This window comes from Gallus gallus, chromosome 5, assembly GCF_016699485.2.
Source record: "Gallus gallus isolate bGalGal1 chromosome 5, bGalGal1.mat.broiler.GRCg7b, whole genome shotgun sequence".
NCBI lineage: Eukaryota > Metazoa > Chordata > Aves > Galliformes > Phasianidae > Gallus > Gallus gallus.
The window spans coordinates 53,925,669-53,945,227 of NC_052536.1; the positions used below are offsets into that span (position 1 = coordinate 53,925,669).

The 19,559-nt window shown below is 50.8% G+C and overlaps 2 protein-coding genes across 22 annotated transcripts in view; one reads left to right on the forward strand and one right to left on the reverse strand.

The window, feature by feature from the left end:
• Positions 1 to 6,260: 6,260 nt before the first annotated feature.
• On the reverse strand, positions 6,261 to 9,067 carry SIX6 (SIX homeobox 6). Of its 2 annotated transcripts, XR_005860031.2 has the most exons (3): positions 8,315 to 9,067; positions 7,335 to 7,618; positions 6,816 to 6,892 (listed from the first exon to the last, which is right to left on the reverse strand). XR_005860031.2 is itself a non-coding variant. In NM_001389365.2 (2 exons), the coding sequence occupies exons 1-2, from the start codon at positions 8,884 to 8,886 to the stop codon at positions 7,450 to 7,452; spliced, it is 741 nt and encodes a 246-aa protein (NP_001376294.1). In that variant the 5' UTR covers positions 8,887 to 9,067; the 3' UTR covers positions 6,261 to 7,449. The 2 variants fall into 2 exon arrangements, 1 of the variants encoding a protein (NP_001376294.1); NM_001389365.2 differs by having other exon boundaries at positions 6,261 to 7,618.
• Positions 9,068 to 13,170: 4,103 nt separating this feature from the next.
• The window catches only part of C14ORF39 (chromosome 5 open reading frame, human C14orf39), a 28,317-nt gene continuing 21,928 nt past the window's right edge, over positions 13,171 to 19,559 (forward strand). For 2 of the 20 annotated variants that reach the window (XM_040701612.2, XM_040701617.2), the window contains exons 1-4: positions 13,550 to 13,905; positions 15,190 to 15,278; positions 17,221 to 17,278; positions 17,589 to 17,645. In XM_040701612.2, coding sequence (XP_040557546.1) covers positions 17,227 to 17,278; positions 17,589 to 17,645 — 109 coding nt within the window. In that variant the 5' untranslated portion in view covers positions 13,550 to 13,905; positions 15,190 to 15,278; positions 17,221 to 17,226. Of the gene's footprint in view, positions 13,290 to 13,358; positions 13,476 to 13,549; positions 13,986 to 15,189; positions 15,279 to 17,220; positions 17,279 to 17,588; positions 17,646 to 19,559 lie in introns of those variants that run through there. The other 18 variants (XM_040701614.2, XM_046942459.1, XM_025151272.3 and 15 more) reach the window with 18 other exon arrangements.

Sequence of the window (19,559 nt, forward strand, 5' to 3'; positions counted from 1 at the left end):
TCAGAGTAATAAGGAAAACAACTGCAACCCACGGTGCAGCACGGTTAGAACAGCCTTTCAGCTGTCACCCCGCCTCATGTGCTGTGGCTGTGACTGCACAGCCCCCCCATGGCAGACAGCCCCCCGAGTCCTGCAGGAGCATGGGGATGCTGAGGAATGCTGCTCGTGGAGGTCACACGTTGCAGGATGGGGGCTGCACACGGTGACAGCTCAGTGCTGCTTCCGCAGTGTGAGAGAGCAGCAAAGAAATGGCATTTCTGATGAAACAGCTGAAGCAGTGGGGATTTACGAAAGCAGTGTTACACTGCCCATGCAGCTTGCTCGCTTGGCTGTTGCTAGCAGTTCAGATATTGTCCGAGCTGTCCTGCTCATCAGTGCATGAACTCAGAAAACACTTAGCCACTACCAGCTCTGTGCATTATTTCAGCTGGAAGAACCGGGGTAGGTAAAGTAACGATGATGGATCTAAATGATAATAAAGTCTCCCTGTTGAAAATTTAAAGTGCTACACAACTATTTTTAGTGACCTCTCCAGCTGAGATAATGCAGGAAGCTAACGAGATGTGAACACCCATCTTAGGTGAATTGATTCCAACAGTTTGCAAACCAAGGTGAATTGTAGGAGGTTAATGTTCATGCTCCGATACAAGAGGCATCAGCCATATAAAGAGATGCGTAGTGTACGCGTAAAGAAATAACTCATTCAGTATCTAATGTGGATGTGATGTTTTTTCTTCCTTTGTGCACATTTATTTCTGCAATGGACATTTGTTTCCATCCAAACACTAAGAGCTCCCTCCTTCCTTGCCTCCTCCCCCTTCTCCCTATGTGTGTATGTGTGCATGATGTGTGCAGACTCTTGGCTTTGGTTCAGGAAAGCAAAGTGTTCTTGGGTGGGGAGAGAGCAAGGGTTTCAATTAGATTTTCCAAAATAAAACACAGTGTTTAACATGTTCATTTTTACCCCTCTTTACAATTGCCCCAAGTCTGAGTTCTCGGGTTCACATTTTCAGATTCAGAACCTCACATGGAAGTGACAGTGTCCAGATTTTGTAGCTTCTGAAATACAAGGGCTGAGCACCTGCAGAGAGGTGCAGCACAATGGGTGTCTGTGCAACACTGCAGCACTCTGCAGCAAACTCCTTACCTCCCAGAGCCCAGTGGTGTCGGAAGGGCTCCGTGTGCCCTCCCCTCCCAGCCCTTGGATGGCAATTAGCGACATCAATAAGTAAGAGGACAAATACTTGTCTCTACAAAACAAGCCACAGACAGAGCAGCTCTCTCACTTTCCTCTTGGGCTGCATTACAAAGCTTAATTTTTTATATTTCATCTGTTTAAAGCCCCACGCCTACACACACTTCGTTTGGAGATGATGCCCTTATAACCAATGGGCAGTGAAGTCTTGGGGTGGGTGAGACCTGAGGCTGCCGTACCCATTGAGTCCCATGCACACAAAGGAGGCCACCGGCAGGGAGATTCTCAGCTCTGGGGTTCTTGGGGCTTTATTTAGCAAAGAGCTTTTGGAATGAAGAAATGACACTGTTGACCTCTCGGCTCCTGGAGGCAGTGGGCGTCCAGCAGAAGCAAAGCCAGGAGAAAAGGGCAGAGTGCAGCTAAAACACTTCAGTAGGAATGTGTATGAGCACTTGCATGGTAATATGCTGAAATACTACTGGGAAAAACAGTTGTAAAGAGATGAGCAGATCCGTGAAGAGCCATGAACTGTGTGCTGACAAGTACCAGCCTGTATTGCTCTGGTACTGCTTCCAGAGCTGCTCCCCACGCAGACATCCCACTGCTGGAGCCCGGGAGTACTTCTGACCCCTGGGTGACCCGCCCAGCAAAGCTGTTGGGAAATACTCCAGTGCCTTAAGTATAACAATCAAATTGGTTAGCATTGCTCCTCCAACACTTGTGATGTCAAAGGATAAAAAGGAGCACGGGATGAGTGGGAACAATACTCACAGAAGCTCAACTTTGGCCTCGGGAGTCTCATCTAGCTCTGCAGTCAATAGGCAGGGACAAGCTCTCGCAGACGGGGAGCTTGATTAGAGAGCTGATCTTGGTTAACACTGCTCGGATCTTGCTGGGAAGGATGGAGGGGGAGGAGGTGGGAGCGTCTCTCTGGGCAACAGAGCTGGATTGGCAGGGCTGGATTACTGCTGTGTGGGATTAGGGGCTGTGCGTCACCCACCCGGGGACGATCCCTCTCTCACTGCCTGCACTCGGGACCTCAGCATTGGAGCATCTGTCCCCGGTGGCTGCTGGCTGTGTTGGGAAGCAGAGGACAACAAGTGCGGGAGAAAGTGCCCACGAGCCCAGGTGATGATGTACAATGGTCCACAGAACCTTACAATGGATTGAAAGAACCACTTGGCCTGAAGAGGTGGTTCCAGTGTAAATGCTGTTCTCTCGAAGTGTCTGAAAACACCAGGGTTGTGTGTCCCCATGTGTGGCCGGCTTGACCATTCTTAATGGAGAGTTATTCTTCAGTATGAGGCTCCAGAAGAAGAGCCATCATTCTGGTCTCATGACTCTTTGGTATTGCAATTGTGCTATGAATGCACTTCAAGAATTGCTTCTGCAGAAGCACGTGTATTTCAATAAGTAACCCAGCCAAGCAAGACTGGTGGAAATAGAATCATAGAACCATTAAGGTTGGAAAAGACCTCTAGGATCACTGAGCCCAACCCCAGCCCACCTCCACTATGCCTACTGCCCACGTCCCTCAGTGCCACATTGCCACTGTTCTTGAGCATCTTCATGGACAGTGACCCCACCACCCCCTGGGCAGCTGTGCCACTGCATCACCACTCCTTCTGAGAAGAAATGTCTTCATTCTGAGTGGAGCCACTGATGGACATCAAAAGAAGACACTGCAAAATTTTCCACCTGAAACGTATCATGTTCTGCTCTCCCACTGTAGAGCTCTCCATTGCAATCAGTGGGTCATGGAAAAGATGAGGGGAGGGCAGAACAAAGCCCTGGTGAAGCCCCCAGTAATGTGTCATTGCAGGTTACTATGGAATTATTGAAGAAATGCAGAGGAGCTCGTTCTGCTGATCAATGTGGATGTGTGCAGGTATGCAGAGATCAGCTCAGGCTGTGCATCTCCTGCAGAAACCCCTCAGAAATCTGCATTCAGCCCATGGGAAGTCTTCTGAGGGGCAGAGCTTCAGAAAAGTATTGGGACAAACAGCTTTAAGTAGAAATACAGAGGTGCACCTGGATTCTTTAAGCTGTTTGGAATATCTCAAGTGGTTTAGTACAGATGTATGTGTGCTCAGGTAATAAAACATGTGAGAGAATCATCATTTAACCTACTAAAATAGCAGGAGAGCCCCTGATTCAGTGTGCCTCAGACCAGGAAGCATCATCCTGCTGTGACAGCAATGAGCTAAAACTGCTGCAGGTGTTTTCCAATAGGAGCCTGTGTTGGAGGAAGGTGTGTTTGGGCATAGCCCACCCCAAGGTCAAGAAGGGGCTGTGAAGGGACAGTGCACTGGCACTGTTTTTAGAGTTGAGGTGTCACCGTGCCACCAGGGAGGGCTGGTGGGAACAAAAGCATGAACCCACTTTGCTTTTATAATGTTTGAAGTTGGAAACTGTCATCCAGACTGGATTTCTTATGGGGTCTGTGTTGCAGATCAGAGAGTAGCAGGGTTAAAATGAGCTTCCCAGGGGATTTCTGCATTTTGGAGGGGACTTGGACTGAAAATGTTGAAGGGAGGAGAGCTATTTCTAGGATTCTTGCTGGGGTCTCACAGCCTGTCCTGAAACAGAAAGGAATAAAAATCCAAGGGCTTTCTCCATCGCACCTATGCTGAGAATGAAGGCAGATGGATCGCAAAGTGCTGCATCCCTTTGGGGACCAAACACTGCCTGTTCCTTCCCTTAATTCCCAGCCAGGTCTTGCCCCATCCAGGGGAGGCACAGCAAGATCAGCCCAAGGTTCAGGATCTCCTGTGTGTGCCTTGGGGAGGGGAACTGGGAGAGGATTGATCCAGGTTTGGCACAGGCCCTCTGTGGCCTCTCACACCTCCATCCTCTGTTTGGATCTCCCGGAACAGAAATAAATAAGAATACACAGAAGCCGATGCATTCCTGAGGGAGAGGCATGAGCATCACTGGAGGTATTATGCTCTCTCATGGTATTACCCCTGCATCAGACGGGGGTAACTGGATGTGAGACACACTCTGATCCTCCCAAGCCTTTAACTGGATGCATGAAAAGTCCAAAATGCAAGTGGCTCCCGTGCTTCCCCGGCTGTGAGACACGCCAGCTCCGTGCCACACAAGGCGTTTGCCAACGAGCCGAGGCAGGGGAAAGCTGGGGGAATAACTCGCAAAGCTCTAGACGCCCACCCTTATTTCGTTCTGAAAGCAGCGGCGGCGGGGCAGTGGGGGATGCAGCAGAGCAGGGCAGCACCGTGGTTTCCCGACACCCCCGCACCCCCCGGCCTCCCTGCTGCCTGCTCTGTAGGGCCGGGGTTGGAACAATGCGTCCCGGCTAAGTGGAGCCTTCTGTCCCCAGCTGCACCGGGGCCGGGCTCGCCCCAACCTGCAAGCCTTTTGCTTTCCTCCTTTTTTTGCTCTCGCAAAATCAATTTGCGGACAGCTCCCTCATTTTGCCCCCTTGCGAACTTATTAGCTATTCAGCCCCGGCGAGCACTCGTAAGCATCCTTTGTCCCAGGGAGGGCCGGAGCTCCCTTCATTAGCAGTGATTACCCTGAGCGGTCTGACAGCCTCCCAGCCCGCTTACAAGACTTTCCCATTCAGCCCCGCTCGGGGCTGCCCCGCTTCTCAAAAGAAACGGAAATATTCCACCATTTCTCCCCCCGCCCTCCCCGGCTGAATAGAGGAAAAGCTGCTTCTCTCCTCCGCCCTCCCCGTTCGCTTCACTTTTGATACAATATTTTCCTTCTTTGTTAAACAGGAGAGAGGAGTCAAGGCAGACTTTTAGCGACCCTTTTCTGCGAGCCGTGTTTAATGTCAATACCTCTCCCCCCTTCCTCCCCCCGATTATTATTATAATTTTTCAAACAGCGGAAATCTCGGGAGGGACGAAGCGAAAAAGAGGAAAAAAAAAAACAGGAGAAAAATGCGAAAAGGGCAAGGCGTTGCCTTTCGGTGCGGGGAGGGAAAAGGCAGAGGGGAAAAGCATATTATGGTTTTCCTCCGGGGGTCGTAGAGGCGAAGCCGGGCTCCGGAGGGGGAAACCGGGTCCGGGAGGGGATAACCGGGCCGGAAGGGGGGAAAGGGGGGGAGGCATAAGCGGGGCCGGCCGGGCTCCCACCCGTGGGTTCGGAAATCTGAGGGGACCCTCGGAGCTCACCGTGCAGCTCTGGTGGCATTGCAACCCTTTGTCGGGAAGTATCATACAGTCGCCGCTGCCCAGCGCCCAAATCCCGGCTTTTGTAGTTAGGAAGGAGTTCTAACCCAGAGAGGAAGGCTGTGTGGGTTCAGAGAATTATCTCCCTCTTTCTATGTCTTTTCGAAAGGGTTAATTCCTCGCAACCAGACGCTACAGCCGCTACGCCCGCAGAAGCCACGGGAGAAACCGCAACGCGCTGCGCCTATTCCTTCGGAAAAGAAATAATTATATGCCTATATATAGATAGATTATAATGAATTAACGGCTCCGTGCTTCAGCCGATTCCATTCTCGGGGTGAAATCAGGATTTTTTTCGCTCTCCCCAAAACTCCCGGCTAAGAAACCCATCGATGGCCGCCCCGTTCGGCTCCTGTCGGCCGAAAAGAAAAATCCCGAGGAAGGCAAAACGCGGTGCCCGGCTCTGGCCGCGGCAGGGCGGAACCGGGGACAGCCCCGAGGGCTGCAAGAAGAGCCCTACGCGGAGCTGGGAGCCCCAGCGCCGGGCCCGTTCCCCAAACCGGGATGCGCCGCTCCCGACGCCGCCAATGTCACCTCGCGGGGAAACCGGGCCTCGGGAAGGGATTTGAAAGCAGCTCGGCAGTACCTGGCGCCTGCCCCGTCCTTGGGAAAAGCGGCTCTCACGCACGGAGCCGACCAAAGGCGGCTGCGGGGAGACGGCGGCACTGCGACGCGAGCAGCGCGGGCGGAGGGGAAAAGAAACATAACCTCGAAACGGAGCCGTGAAGCTGCGGTGCCCCCCGGGCGGTGCGGGGCTCGGGCTGAGGAAGGCGGCGAGCAATCAGCTTAGCGGGCGGGCGGCTCGGCGAGGACACGGCAGCGAACGCGACGAGAGCGAGCGGACAAAAAAAGCACAGCTCAGGCGATTTAAAGATCAATGTCAAATTGTATAATATAAAATCCTTCTGTTGAGGGTGAAAGCTTAGCCCGCTCCTCGGAGCCGCCGTTTGCTTTCCTGCCGAAAAAACAGCCGTCAAACAGAAGGGGGGGACCCCACGGCGCTGAGATTTGGGGTCATTTCGCCCCGATCCGACCCTCCCCGGGCACGGGGCTGCTCATTTCCAGCCTCTATGCACTCACCGGGGAGGAAGCCCGGCGTCCCCGCCTTGGCACAATTCACCCTTCTTTCTCCTCTCCTCGTTTTTTCCCCTCCTTTTCCCCATCCCTTCCCATTCATTCCCCCGAAATCTCTAACCCGAGACACTGCAGCGCTGCCTCCTCCCTCCTTTCCCCTCGCACCGCATCCTCCTACGACCGCTCCCCTCTCCCCTTCCCGACCCCCCCGGCCCCCCCATTGCCGACACTTCACCCCGTGCCGGGACGCGGCTCTTTGGTTCCGAAGTGCCCGCGGCTGCCGGAGCTGCGCTGCGCGGACCGCCGGGCCCGGGGCCGTACGCTGCCATTTGAAAGCAGATCCGAAGGTCGTTCACCAAATATTTTATTACGGTTTTTAGGCTGCTTCATACAGTTTTCGTCCTGCACATGCTCTACAAGTCACCTGTGCACACAGAGAACAAGCCAAAAAAAAATTATAATTAATAATAATAATAGAAAAAAATCTACCATCGCCATCCCTTAAATAAGTAAATAAACATTATATATATATATATAAAAACCCCTTTAAAGTAAAGAGAAACCCAGCCACGAGAACAGCGCCTGTTCCACACGGAGCCCCCCCCCCTCCGGATAAGGGCGCTCGGGCATTTTGCAGTTGGCATTCTTTTCTTTTTCTTTTCTTTTTTTTTTTTAAACATTTTCTGTATTTTTTTCCATTTTTTCCTCCTTTTTTTTTCTTTTCTTTTTTTCCCTTCCCCCCCTTTTTTCTTTTTTTTTTCCTTTTTTTTTCTTTCTTTCTTTTTTTTTTTTTCAGGCATGAATTCTGCGAATCCTCGGAAATAAAGGCGACAACGATTTTGTTTTGTTTTGTTTCGTTTTCTCACGGGTTTTAATGCAGTCCTCTGCGGGGCCGGCGGCTCGGGGGGGGCTCCGTACCCCGGCTCCGGGGACAGCGATAGGCACTGGGGAGCCCCCCCCGCTTCGTCATGGCGCTCGGTGTCAGATGTCACATTCACTGTCGCTGGATGTGATGGAGATGGCGGAGGTGGCCGCTTTGCTGGAGAGGCTGACGGCTGGGCTGGAGGCCGCCCCCCCCGCCTCCCCGCCGCTCTCCTCCTCCGCTTGCAGCGAGCGCCCCGAGCCCTGCGCTAGGACCTGCTGCTGTAGCCTGCAAGGAAGCGGCACACCGAGCGTCACCGGGGGGCACAAGGAGCACCCCCGCCATCCTGCAGCCCCTTCCCCGATGGGCAGCGGCCCCTCCCAGCCCGGCTGCCCCTGCCCGGCCCTACTGCTGAGCCCACTCGGAGGCTTTCGGGCTTTTCTCCCTGGTTTGGGGGTGCTGATAACAGCCACCGCCCCGACGTGGCAGGTGACAAGCGGGTCCCTCTCGCCCCCAGGCTCCTGGAGCACTGAGTACCGGGGGGAGCCGCTCGCGTTGGTGGGTGGCTCCAAGAATTAGTGCACAGCGGGGATATAGGGCCGGAACACCGCATCGCTGGCCCTGCTCCGGACAGACAGACGTGAACGAGGTGTCCGTGCGTCCGGACACGGTTCCGGAGGGGCTCTGCCCGCCCCGTCGGAGCGCACGGCCCTGCTCTGTGCGGGTCTCTGCGAGCTGCAGAGCACACGGGGCTGCCCGAGCCGGGTTAAAAATACAAATAAAATTAATAATAATAATAATAATAATCGAATGAAAAAGGAATGATGACGGTGATGATGATAATGCTAAGAAAAGAAACGAAGCTGTCGGGTTTTTCCCTCCTGCTCCCGCTTTCCCTCGCTGCTTTTCCCCGAGGCTCTGCCCGCCGGGCCGAACCCCTCCCGGCTCCGCGGCCGTCAGCCCAGCGGGGCGGGCAGCACCTACCTGTTCTTGGCGGCCGCCGCCCTGTCCCTTTGCCTGCGGTTTTTGAACCAGTTGCCCACCTGCGTGGGGGTAAGTCCCGTGGCCTGAGCCAGTTCCCTCTTTTTGCTGGGGTTGGGGTAAGGGTCCTGCAGGTACCACTCCCGCAGCAAATGCCTCGTCCGCTCCTTGAAGCAATGCGTCTTCTGCTCGCCGTCCCAGATGGTGCGCGGCAGAGGGAACTTCTTCCTCACCCGGTATTTGTCCACCGGCCCCAAGGGTCTGCCCCGCAGCTTCTCCGCCTCCTGGTAGTGCGCTTCCAGCCAGAGGGCTTGCAGCTTGCCGTGGGACTCCTTGGTGAACTTGTGGTTCTCCAGGATATGGTAGAGCTCTCTGTAGTTCCCCGTGTGGAAGGCCACGATGGCCCGGGCTCTCAGCACCGACTCGTTCTTGTTGAGCGCTTCGCAAGCCGCCGGGGCCACGGGCAGCGACCAGAGGAAGCGCCCCAGGCGCTCAATGTCCCCGCTTTCCTCCAGGGTCTCGCATACCCCGGCCACCTGCTGCGGGCTGAAATTGAGGATGGGCAGCTGGAACATGGAGGCGGCTCCGATGCCCCCCGCCGCCGGCTCGCACAGCCCCGCGGCGGGGAAGCGGGCAGCGGCCCCGGCGGCCGCCCCGAGCCCCGCTTCTGCCTCGCCCGGAGCCGGCGGAGAGACGGAACTGCGGCGGGAGGGCGGCGCGGGGCGGAGAGGCGATGGGGAGCGCTCGGCGGCGACTGGGGGCGGTGGGTAGGGGCGAGGAGGAGGAGGATGGAGGAAGGGGGGGAGGGCGGGCGTGGGGGGAGGGAGGGAAGGGAAAGGGAAAAAAAAAAAAGAAAGAAAGAAAAACGGGAAAAAAATAAAAAGGGAAAAAAGAAAAGGCGCAACCCCGGCTCCACGCCGCCACCGCCGTGCTGCTGCGGGAGAGGCTGATTCGCTGCCGGGCTCGGCAGATTGGCTCCGGGTTTCCATGGCGGGGCTGCCACTCACTGTCAGCCGCTGCCAATCACGGCGGCGGGCAGCGCCGCTGAGCCCGGGGCACCTCCCCGGCAGCCACAGCTCCCGCTGCCCCGGGCCGGGTCCCCGCCCCGCTCCCAGGGGTCCCCATCCCGGTCCCGAGGGGTCCCCGACTCTGTCCCGGGTGTCCCCGGGCCGTTTCATGGGGTCCCCGTCCAGCTCCGAGGATCCCCGATCGGCTCCGGAGATATCCGTCTCGCTTCCGGGGATCCCAGTGCCACTCTCGGGGAACCCCTATCCCGCCCCCGAGGGTTCCCGTTCAGCTCCCGGGGTCCCCGACTCGCTCTGGTGCTCTCTGTCTCTCTCGCAGGGGTCTCCGCCCCGCTGTCAGGGCTCCTCGTCCTGCTCCCAGGGGTCTCCGTGCCACTCCCGTGCGTTCTCGTCCAGTGCCGGGGTTCCCGACCCTTTCCGAGGGTCCCCATCAAGTTCCGAGGGTCCCCATCCCTCTCGTTGGGGTCGCACGGACGGAGAGGGAAAGTGCTGGGGGGAGAACGGGGCCACGGTGCTGATGGAAAGTCGGAGGGAGCGGAGCGCAGGAGGGCGGCACGGGGACCCCTGGCCGGGCGCGGGGCTGCACGCCCGGAGCTCGGGGCTCTGCGGGATGGAGCAGGGCGGAGGGATCGCACAGAGATCGGCCGCTGCGTTGTAGCAGTGCTGCCGGGAGCGCCGCTGACAATGGATGAGGATAGAGCAGTGCAGGAGGGGCTGAGATTTAGGGAAAAACTGCCCCTCGTCTCCCCTTATCAGTGACTTAACGTGTCTGTTACTACGAGGAAATATCTGCAAAGGGCTCAGCGCCCTTCTCTGCCCTATTAAAGCTTTATCATTTTTTTTTCCCCCTAACATTCAAAACCGTATTGTTTTCGGCTGAGTGGCCCTGCACAGACGCAGGGAACAGCAGCGGGGAGTGAGAAGTCATCGCTAGGTCAGGACGGCGACTCGGAGCAGATTTCAGGAATCTTTTGCAATATTGATCACCCCGACGGAGCCCTTCCCCGCGGGTTCCTCCTCCCCGAGCCCCGACGCGGGGCCGCGCTGGGAGCGGAGTGGGGACGGCAGCACCGCGGAGCGCGGCTCCGAGCGGAGGCACCAAATCACGGCGCCGCGCTCTTTATTCCGCATCTCGCGGCTGAGCGGCGATGCCCTCCCGGGGACGTGAGGGGCCACCCTCGGAAAGGCAGCGTCTATTCGGAAATAAGCTCAATATGTTCTTTGCGATGCATTTTTCTTTTTTCTTTTTTCTTTTTTTTCCTGGAACACTTGTCAAAGGAATGCTTCCATGATTTGATATCTTGTTGACTTTCTCCCTTCTCTTTTCTTTTTTCTCCCCTTAATTTAATATTTTATTATTATCACTGTGCTGCTTTTCTTTCTCTCCTCCTTTGCCGGTTGCCCGAAATTAAGCAGATTCCCGTTTCCCCCCGTCATCTATCTCCCCGAAGAACGGAGCCGCACCGGGCTCGCCTCCTTTCCTTTAGTATCAAGTACAATTTGTCTTTTGCTCGTGAAGATTTGGTAAATCAGAAGGCAGATAGATAGCGCAGATGGTCGGAGGTGTCGGGTCAGATTATGGTACGCCTCAGTACAGTGCTAAGCTCATTCTGACGGAAACCCCTGATATTATTTTCACAGATCTACACAGTTCACTTGAAAAAAACCCTCGGAGCCATTTACATCATTTATGTGAGGCTCACAGCTAGCGGGATGGAGCAGCTTTCAATACTGCTCATTTTCATAGAACCCGACAGAGCCGGGGAGACAGAAAAGCACACGCAGAGCTCTCGGGTTCAGAGCCACTTCGCAGAAACTTAAAGAATAAACGAGGGACGCTGCGGCTTCGCTTTGCGGACCCGGGTTGGGTGCACCGACCCTCTCGGAAAAAGGAAGGGGAAAACGGGAGAAAGGGGAAATAGCATCTGTAAATATTGCCGAGGCTCAAACACTGATGTTTGTCCAATCCGCCCCATGCACGTCCGAGAGAATGGGGAAAAGCTTCAACTGAACGGCTCGGGGAGGGATCCCACATAGCCCCGTCGGGAGGGATAAAAGCCCCGAAGGTGCTCGGGATGAGCACGGGGCTTCCTTGGAGCATCCCCGGGGGCGGCTGGTGGGAACAGCCCTGAGACGTTCTCAGAGAGGTGAAGGTGGCAATGCTGTGCGGATGGGGAGCACATTCATATTGGCAATATGGTGATTAATAATATACTGCAGCTAATTAATTAATTAATTAATTTTTAAGCGCGCGCATGATCTGGTGAGGGAATAACCGGGCTGCAGCCTAATGACCGTGGACAGAGCGAGACGGGCTCCGCAATGAAAGGCAGCACTGTAGGCTAAAGAAATGAATCCTCATTAGGAACAGCGAGAGCCGCTCGCGGGGCGGGGGGCTGCCCCCCAGGTCCCAGCCTTTGTTCCCCACCACGCCTGGGAGGCGCTGGGGTTCTGCTGGGGGTGGGAAGAACAGCCAACACCGGGCAGCGCCCAGCAGCCACTCGTTAACGTCCAAGGGGTGACCGCTGCCGCAGCCCTCGGGCACGGCCGGGTCCCGGTCCCGTGTTGGGAGCCGGGGGCTTCGGAAGCGTTTTCCCACTTCAGATAATAACTACAGGCGTTGCTCGAGCCATTAACAGCCGGCAATGACGGCCACCTTCAGCCGGGCCACGGCTCTGCTCCTCGCTGCAGGTAGCGTGCGGAGTTAGCCTTGCAGGGATGAACCCGCTGGAGAAGAAGGAGTAAAACTGCGCTTAAAACAATAAATCGGCAAAAACACTGCCTGCCGTGAGGGCCGTGCCCTGCGGCCCGGGGCCAGCGGAGCCCTCCAGCATCGGCTCCAGGAGCCACTCCGTGCCCGCTCAGCCCCGCCGGCTCCCAGCACCGTCCTCCCCCCGGGATCGTTTATACAGAAGCAGTTCGGCACGCAGCAGAGGTGCGAATACATTTTTTAAGCCTTTGATTGGCGTTAAGTATTGCATTAACAAATCCCCTCCCGGGAAGGAGAAGCCCCACTTTAGAGGTCTCGATAGGATTGAGGGAGACGTGGAAATTCATTAAGCGATGCTAAGCGGCGTTGCCTGAGTGCAGGCAGTCCCTGGGGAGGGTACCTGCGGAACCAGCCAGGATGTGGGGCCTTGGGCTCGGTGCTGATGCTCCGGGAAGCGGGGAGCAGCGGTTCCCCCACGCCGCGGGGGGAGCGGGGATGCTCAGCCCCAGGGCTGGGCGGTGTGAGGGGTGCTGCCCTCGGTAACTTTCTAATGCTCGTCATTATTCCTATTCCTAGTCCTATTCCTATTCCTGTTCCTACTCCTATTCCTGTTTCTATTCCGACTCCTATCCCTATCCCCATCCCCATCCCGACTGTTGTGCCCCTAAAACATCGTTTATCCCTCTTTCCGTTTCTTCCCCCAAAAGAGCTGTGCTTAAAGCTGTAATCTGCTCAGCATTAAGCGAGAGAACGCAGGCTGAGTGCTCTCCTAAAGCACCCATAACCATCAGAAGGACCAAAAGGTCCCTAAAAACAAGGGGTGTGTGTGTGTGGGGGGGGGGGGCTCGCTGTACGCCTCCGCTCTACTTCAGGTCTCTGGTTCCCATCGGGGTTTTCTCTGAAAATTCGAACAAAAGGAAACAATGCTTTCAAATAAAGACGCGGATTTCTGCTGGCTCTTGTTTTCTCTCTGAAAAGTTCCTCTTTCACACCCTTTTCCCTTAGGAAAAGCGAAAAGGCGCTCACTTCCCGGGGGAGGTGGGAGCCGAGAGGTGTCGTAGGAAAACACATTTCGTGGCTTCTGAAGAGCACCAAACAATCCTTCAAATATTACATATTGTCCCAGGATGAGGACGAGAGCTGCCTCCAAACCGCTTATTGAATATAACGCAGCAACGAGGGGAATTGATGCTTTCGGGTGAAGCAGCAGGATGGGAAGCCCTGAGGCGGTTTAGTGTCTGAGGTGAAGGCACGGGGCTGGGAGAGCAGCGGGCTCAGGGCTGAGCTGGGCGCGGAGCTGCGCTTTCCTTGCGGGGGACGTGGCGGGGGTGGCTCTGGAAATGTCCCCAAACTCGTTTCATCGGACACTGGGAGACGTGGGACGTCGATGTGAGGAGAACCCCCGGGGCCGCGCGGCTCTGCCCGCCAGGTGGAGCATCCTCATCGCGTTTCAGCCGCTCCCGAAGCGCACGGAGAGGCGGTTGCTCTCCCAGCTTCGGCCTCGGGGCCGCTGCGGGGCGAACCGCGCTGAGGGGAGGAGGCGCCGCCCCGCCATTTTCTCGCCTCACAGCATGGGGTGCGCGGGCCGCTGTGAGGGAGACGGGTGAGGAGCCCGAGGAGCTGGAAAGGGCCTTTAGCGGAGTGAGGGGCTCCTCCCGGGGTAGGTGCCATAGGTCGTCCCTTTTTCCCTTGAGGACGGCGGAGAAGAAGCTGAAGGAGCGAGGCCGTGCCCGCCTCTCGGCTCCCCTCCACCTGACAGTGGCCGTGGCCCTGGACGGCTGTCGCGGCTCTCCTCGCCCTTCCCCTTCTGGAAGGGGAAGGTGCCCCTCAACACGCAGCCCCTCACACACCCTCACACGGTGAGCGGCCATTTTGTGGCACTCTGCTGCGGCCCCCGAGGTGTCCCCCAAGGAGGTGTTTACCCCTACGTTGTCAAAAGGTCATTTATTGATTTATTTATTTATGGAGTAATCCACAGCAATATATTTTAACTTCATTTACCCAACTAAAGAAAGCTTTGCAATTGAGGGGATATTTAACTTTCTGAGGACTTGATGTTGGGTAATGAAGACCTCCACGCACAGCAGTGATGTGCTTTAAATCCAGTTAGAAACAGGGAATTCAGAAGTGAAGAGCCCTACAACTCTTAGTTACAGTCACTAGACTTGTGGGTTTGTTACCAGTCAGGAGAGAACTTCGATGTTGTGGCAAGAAGTGACAACAGCAGCGCTTCTCACCTTGGGCAAGTTCACATCTGGTTACTTAAAGGATGGAGCAGAAGAGGGGCAGAGTGGTAACAGCACAAAGAGAGAACAACAGAGACGTGTGCCTTGCTTTTAGCAGAGAAATATGAACTCAGCTGAATTCCAGGAGCTAGATAACCAGTTGGGTGAGAGTCCTTTAGGATAGCAAATATCACAGGAGAGATATAGTTCACCATCAGAAGAGCTTTGCTGGAATTAAAGTGGTTTATACAAAGCCAACAGAAATTGATAGCTTTGTGCAGCAGCGTGTAGAATTGAGCGTTATCACAGAATTTTGAAGAGTAAGGATCATGTAAATAAAAATAATACACAACCAGTTACTTCGGGAAGCTATTTGTAGGGAATGCCTGCATGGTTTGAGCTCTGAGCAAGTGATTTTAAGCAAGGAATTTTTCTTTTAGTGTATGGGTATTTATCACCTTTTGATGAACCACCTTGCCAGATTGGGTATGAAACCACAGCTGTAAATCTGCAATGAGGAATTGCATTAATGTCGGTGTTGTGATAGCAGGGGGACAGTCAGCATACAATCGGGCAGTTTTTCTCATTTCTGGACTCAGTGCTGTCCCATGATTCATGAAATTGAGTCCCACAAAAGGGCTAGATGCCTTATATATATATATATATTTGGTAGGGTTCCAAATAGCATAGATAGCATCTAGCTGAGAGGTCCATTAGAAATCATCTGTTACTGTTTGAAGCTGTTTTACTCACTGCTGTGCATTACGTAATTCTCACATGTTAGCATTAAAATACAGAAAGATGTCATGAATTGTTATCAAAGCTGTCGGTTTTATTACATCACCTGTTAAAGGTTGTGATCTATAATTTCTTTTTGAAAAGGACCCTAAAAATACCTCTTTCTTTTTTTTTCTGTAGCAGAAGTTGGTGGATTCTGCTCTGTAGTGCTTCTTTCAGATCAGAAAAATAACAGCCCCACATGAGAACATCTGAATTTGTCATCCCAGGTTGGCAAATGGTTTAATGCTACTTTCCTCCGGTAAAACCAAGAATCAGTCTTTAGTACAGCCATACCCTGAACATCTTTTGTTTCAGTCAGTTTTAAAATCTACAGTCATCTAACAGATCACCAACGCAGTGGAAGCTCAGCCCTTTCTACCAGCGATACATGGCCTTTGAATTTACAAACAGAAATTTGTCATTTGCAGTTTTGTTACTTAATTTAAACAGTATCTAGAACAGCAAATATTTTTATGTATACATGTTTGCAGAAGCACTGTCATTTTTCTGCAATTTTGCTCTTTAAACAAACTGTAAAAAAATACACAAGAAAACAACTCCATTTTTAGTTCAGTTCTTTTTTACACTAGTATTCACAGAACAAAATTAATCATAACTATTTTAAAGGAGTAAATGATATGCATCATCTTAATAATAAGCTGCTATAATTTATACAACAATGAGAAAAAATTCTTAGCTGTTATGTGTTCAAAGTTGTGTTTGTACTCTTTTTTTCACCCATTTTGTACCTTATTTCTATGCCCCATTTTCTTACAGTTTTTATATGAACTGTCAGGGAAACAGCTAACAAGCACTGTTAAGCTGTTTTCTAGAGAAAGAGTAAAAAACACAAACGCTTTCCACCTGGTGCTTTGCTGTTTGACTCTCATTTAGTTACAACACAGATTTCCAGAAATTCCTGTGCCTCCCTTGGACAGTTAAGTACCAGGGTCTGCTTAACTACATTTTAGGGTCAGATAGACATCATTCAGCAGTGAGATGGTTTCATCTTGCATCCTGCACACTAGACAGATCTTCAATATATGCTCCCAACTAATTTTTAGTTCTTAATAAACTACTTCTTATTTTCTTTTATTTCTTGCAAAAGCGAAAATGTTTTGCTTTGACTTGAATTACTTCTGAAATTTTCTCTTAATATTTTTCTAAAAATGTTGTTTGCTGTTTCCAGGCACCAGTAACTAGGGTGCCAATCTTGTATATATGTTTGGTTAAACTGTTCTCTCTTTCTTGGGGCTTTTATCACTCCCTGTTCTAATCTGGTCTCTTGGATTAGTAGCTCTGATCCTCACATAACTATTAGGCAAATTCATTTATGTCAAACACCCAGCATTTTAAATGCTCCCCCCTTTTCCCTCCCTGCTGTTTTCACAGTCTCAGTGCTACACTGTGCAATCTTAATGCCACTTTAGTCCAATTCTGAAGTTGTTTTCTATTCCACTTTATCCTGGATTAGGATCTCATCCCCATCACCAATTGGTTGTGGCTTTACTTTTTACACACAGCCAAGGGAAGCGTTCATTGACCCCTGGGAAAGCCATTGTGGGACAGCCATGTTTCAGTGTATCTGAGCTAACTGCCCATGTTCAGGATGTTCTGATTAGGTACTGATCGCATCCTTTTAAGAAGATGACATGACTACAAGCTGTTTAAAGAAACAGAACTGAATTTCTGCATGTAGCAGCACTATACAGAAGGAAGAATCAATTTGCAATAATCTGCTTTCCATTGCATTTTAGTTCTGCCTTTAATCCCACTTATACACATACTTTCTGATTCAAATGTATTTTGCAATTATTTCTGGAGGACTGTACAGAATGGGTAAGAAGCTTTTCCATTACCATCATCGCAGGTGATAGGCTTAGTAAACCAGCTGGAGTAGAGGCTCCACTTTTTGTACATGAGCATTTCTTACTGCATTCTTCCCACCTTCTAAGAATGCTAGACCTCTCCAAGATAGAACTTCCCCAGGAGCATTTACCTAAGTTGTACACTTCCTTTTTCCCCAGCTGTAGCTTAGACCTCCAGTAAATCCATTACTACAATCGGTGAAAAATTTGGTTCCATTAAAATGTAATGTTGACTTGTTTATTGTATCAATAAAGCTTTGGATTGTTTTTGTAAATCTGTAAATTGCACTTTTCTCCTGAGGTTTACATGATGAGTGACAGACTCTTAAGCAACTTGGATAAACTCCTGCTCGAGTTCGGTAGGTCAACATATTGTATATTTTTAAAGTGAAAATTACCAGTGCACTGCATATAGTGATATTTTTCACTTCAGGCAATTACATTAACTTTAAATAAACATTTAAATATTAAGGTTTTGATAATCACCTACATAAAGATGATGTTATGGAGCAGGGTTCTACAAATTACTTAATAGCAAAATTGCTTGTCAGAAGGGGTATTTTTAGACGTCTCATTAAGATCTTTGCTAATTGATGTTTGTGCAATTAATGTTGCACAATATTTGTTTAACAGTTCGTTGTAGATAAATGTGTTTATTTTTCTTTTCAGTTTTCCAGCTAAAACAAACTTCTTATGCAAAGGAACATGTAAATCAGCAGATAAATTGTGAGTAGTGATAAGTTATCATTTTATTAGCTGTTGAATACTCTGTTTTATTAGTCCTGATACATGTCTGAGTTTCAGAGGCGGAAGCAAGCTTAATAATGAAAGCTGTCTAGTGTCCTGCTCTCACCCTATCTCATCTTTTGCCATCAATACTTGCTCATTCTCCCTAGCAGACTTTGCTTTTGCCTTCGACTGTTAGCTAATGCTGCTCAGCTGTCTCATGGACAGCCAGTTTCATGCTGCGCCATTTCCTGCTCTTACTCTGTAGCTCCTCACAGTTGCTGGCAGTTCTTTGGTTCAGCTGTGCTTACTCAGTGCATCTGCCACTTGTCTGCCCTTCTCTCTTCATGTTTTTTGTTCTTCCCAAATTTGGACCTCTGCCTCACTGCTTCTTCTCTCTTTCTGTCTTCCTACAATAATGAAAGTTCTCTCAGTTGCTGCGACCTACTCAAGCCTGGTTCTTCTTTTCTGTGGTCAAGCAGCTGGTAATTTTACTTGAAATCCCAAACAGTAACTCCAGTGGGAAAGCCTTGCTCCACATGAAATTCTTTCTTCCTAGGACTAACAGTATAATATTATGGACTTAGATCTTGGCTGATTTATTTAATTTTCCTGCCAGTTGTATCACCGAGTTACAGGAATGGATATAGAGAAGCTATTCTTTAGACAACCTAATGAAATCCGTGCTCATCTCTGGTACCTTATAGGTAGAAGCTGAAGTTCAAGTCCTTCAGGAATAATAGAGTGTTCTGGATTCTATTGGTGGTAGTATTTCCAATGACCTTAAGTGATACATCCAAGCAAGTGCTTTTACTTTGAGAGGGTTATCAATATTAGACTGAAGTATTTTGAACATTAAAGCATCTATTACACAAAATCTGGTACCCATAGAGTTCTCTAATAATTCTTTGGTCTCAGTCTGTAAATTTAGAGATATTTGTGGCTTAAAATTTGTTCAAGCTTACTGCAAATGAGCATGTTTTAGGTGAAATCCAAAGGCTGTGTGGTAACCTACTACAACGGTTTGAGTGTTCATTTGAGAGTGTGTGTGAACTCAGAAGAAACGCTTAGACTTTAGGTATTCAAGGTATTAAGACATTGTATATACTCTGGATTATTCAAGATATTAAAATACATTGGTATTCTGTTGTTTTTTGCTGGCTGATGTTTATCTCTGACAGGTGTACTTCTCCTGTATCAGCCCAGATGGAATTGCAAGTGAATATGTAGCAAATACTGCAAAAAACAGACCCAAACTTTAGGATGATCTAAAGTTACAGAGCAGTAATGCACACAACTCAGGATACATCTCAACTAAGATGACCTCCTTAAACAGTTGCGAAGGGCAGGATGTCTGTGACTGAATGACTTCAGTTTAGTGGCACCATCTTTGTTGTCAGGGGAGCAGTGATGGCAAGGGAGATTTGGCACAAGTAGTTCTGAACCTCTATAGGAAAGAATAAGAAATAAAAGGCTCAGGGAAAAAAAAAAACACGCACTTAGTTATGCTCATTGCATTGCAGTGTGAATATGCATAGTAGCTCTCACAGCTTGTACTTGTGAAACAGAATGCTGGTAACATGCATGTTCTTGGGGATTTGTCATTACAATAGATGCCCCTCATTAATTGGCGTGTTTCCTACTCAGTATATTAATCCATCATACATTACAGTTCTCCAACTTGTGTAAATTCATTTTTTATTTGTATTTATTTGTTCCTGATTCCAGCAATCATTTGTGTATATGCTCTTAGAGATCTTTTTAGTTTTCCTTTCTTGAAATCAGCTTTCCCATTCAAAACATTCTTAATTCTGGACCTCTGTAAAAGAAAAGGTATTTAAAGAGACTTTTATCTCAAGCAACTCTTGTGCTCTGATCAGTCTCCCCAGTTGCAAGCATTACCAAAAGAAAAGT

What these genes read in the sequence shown, in the direction of transcription:
- SIX6 (NM_001389365.2), bottom strand. Translation starts at nt 8,886, where the DNA reads ATGTTCCAGCTGCCCATCCTCAATTTCAGCCCGCAGCAGGTGGCCGGG. An exon ending in GCGGCGGCCGCCAAGAACAG is followed by an intron (nt 7,619 to 8,314) that starts GTAGGTGCTGCC and finishes GCTTCCTTGCAG; the next exon opens with GCTACAGCAGCAGGTCCTAG.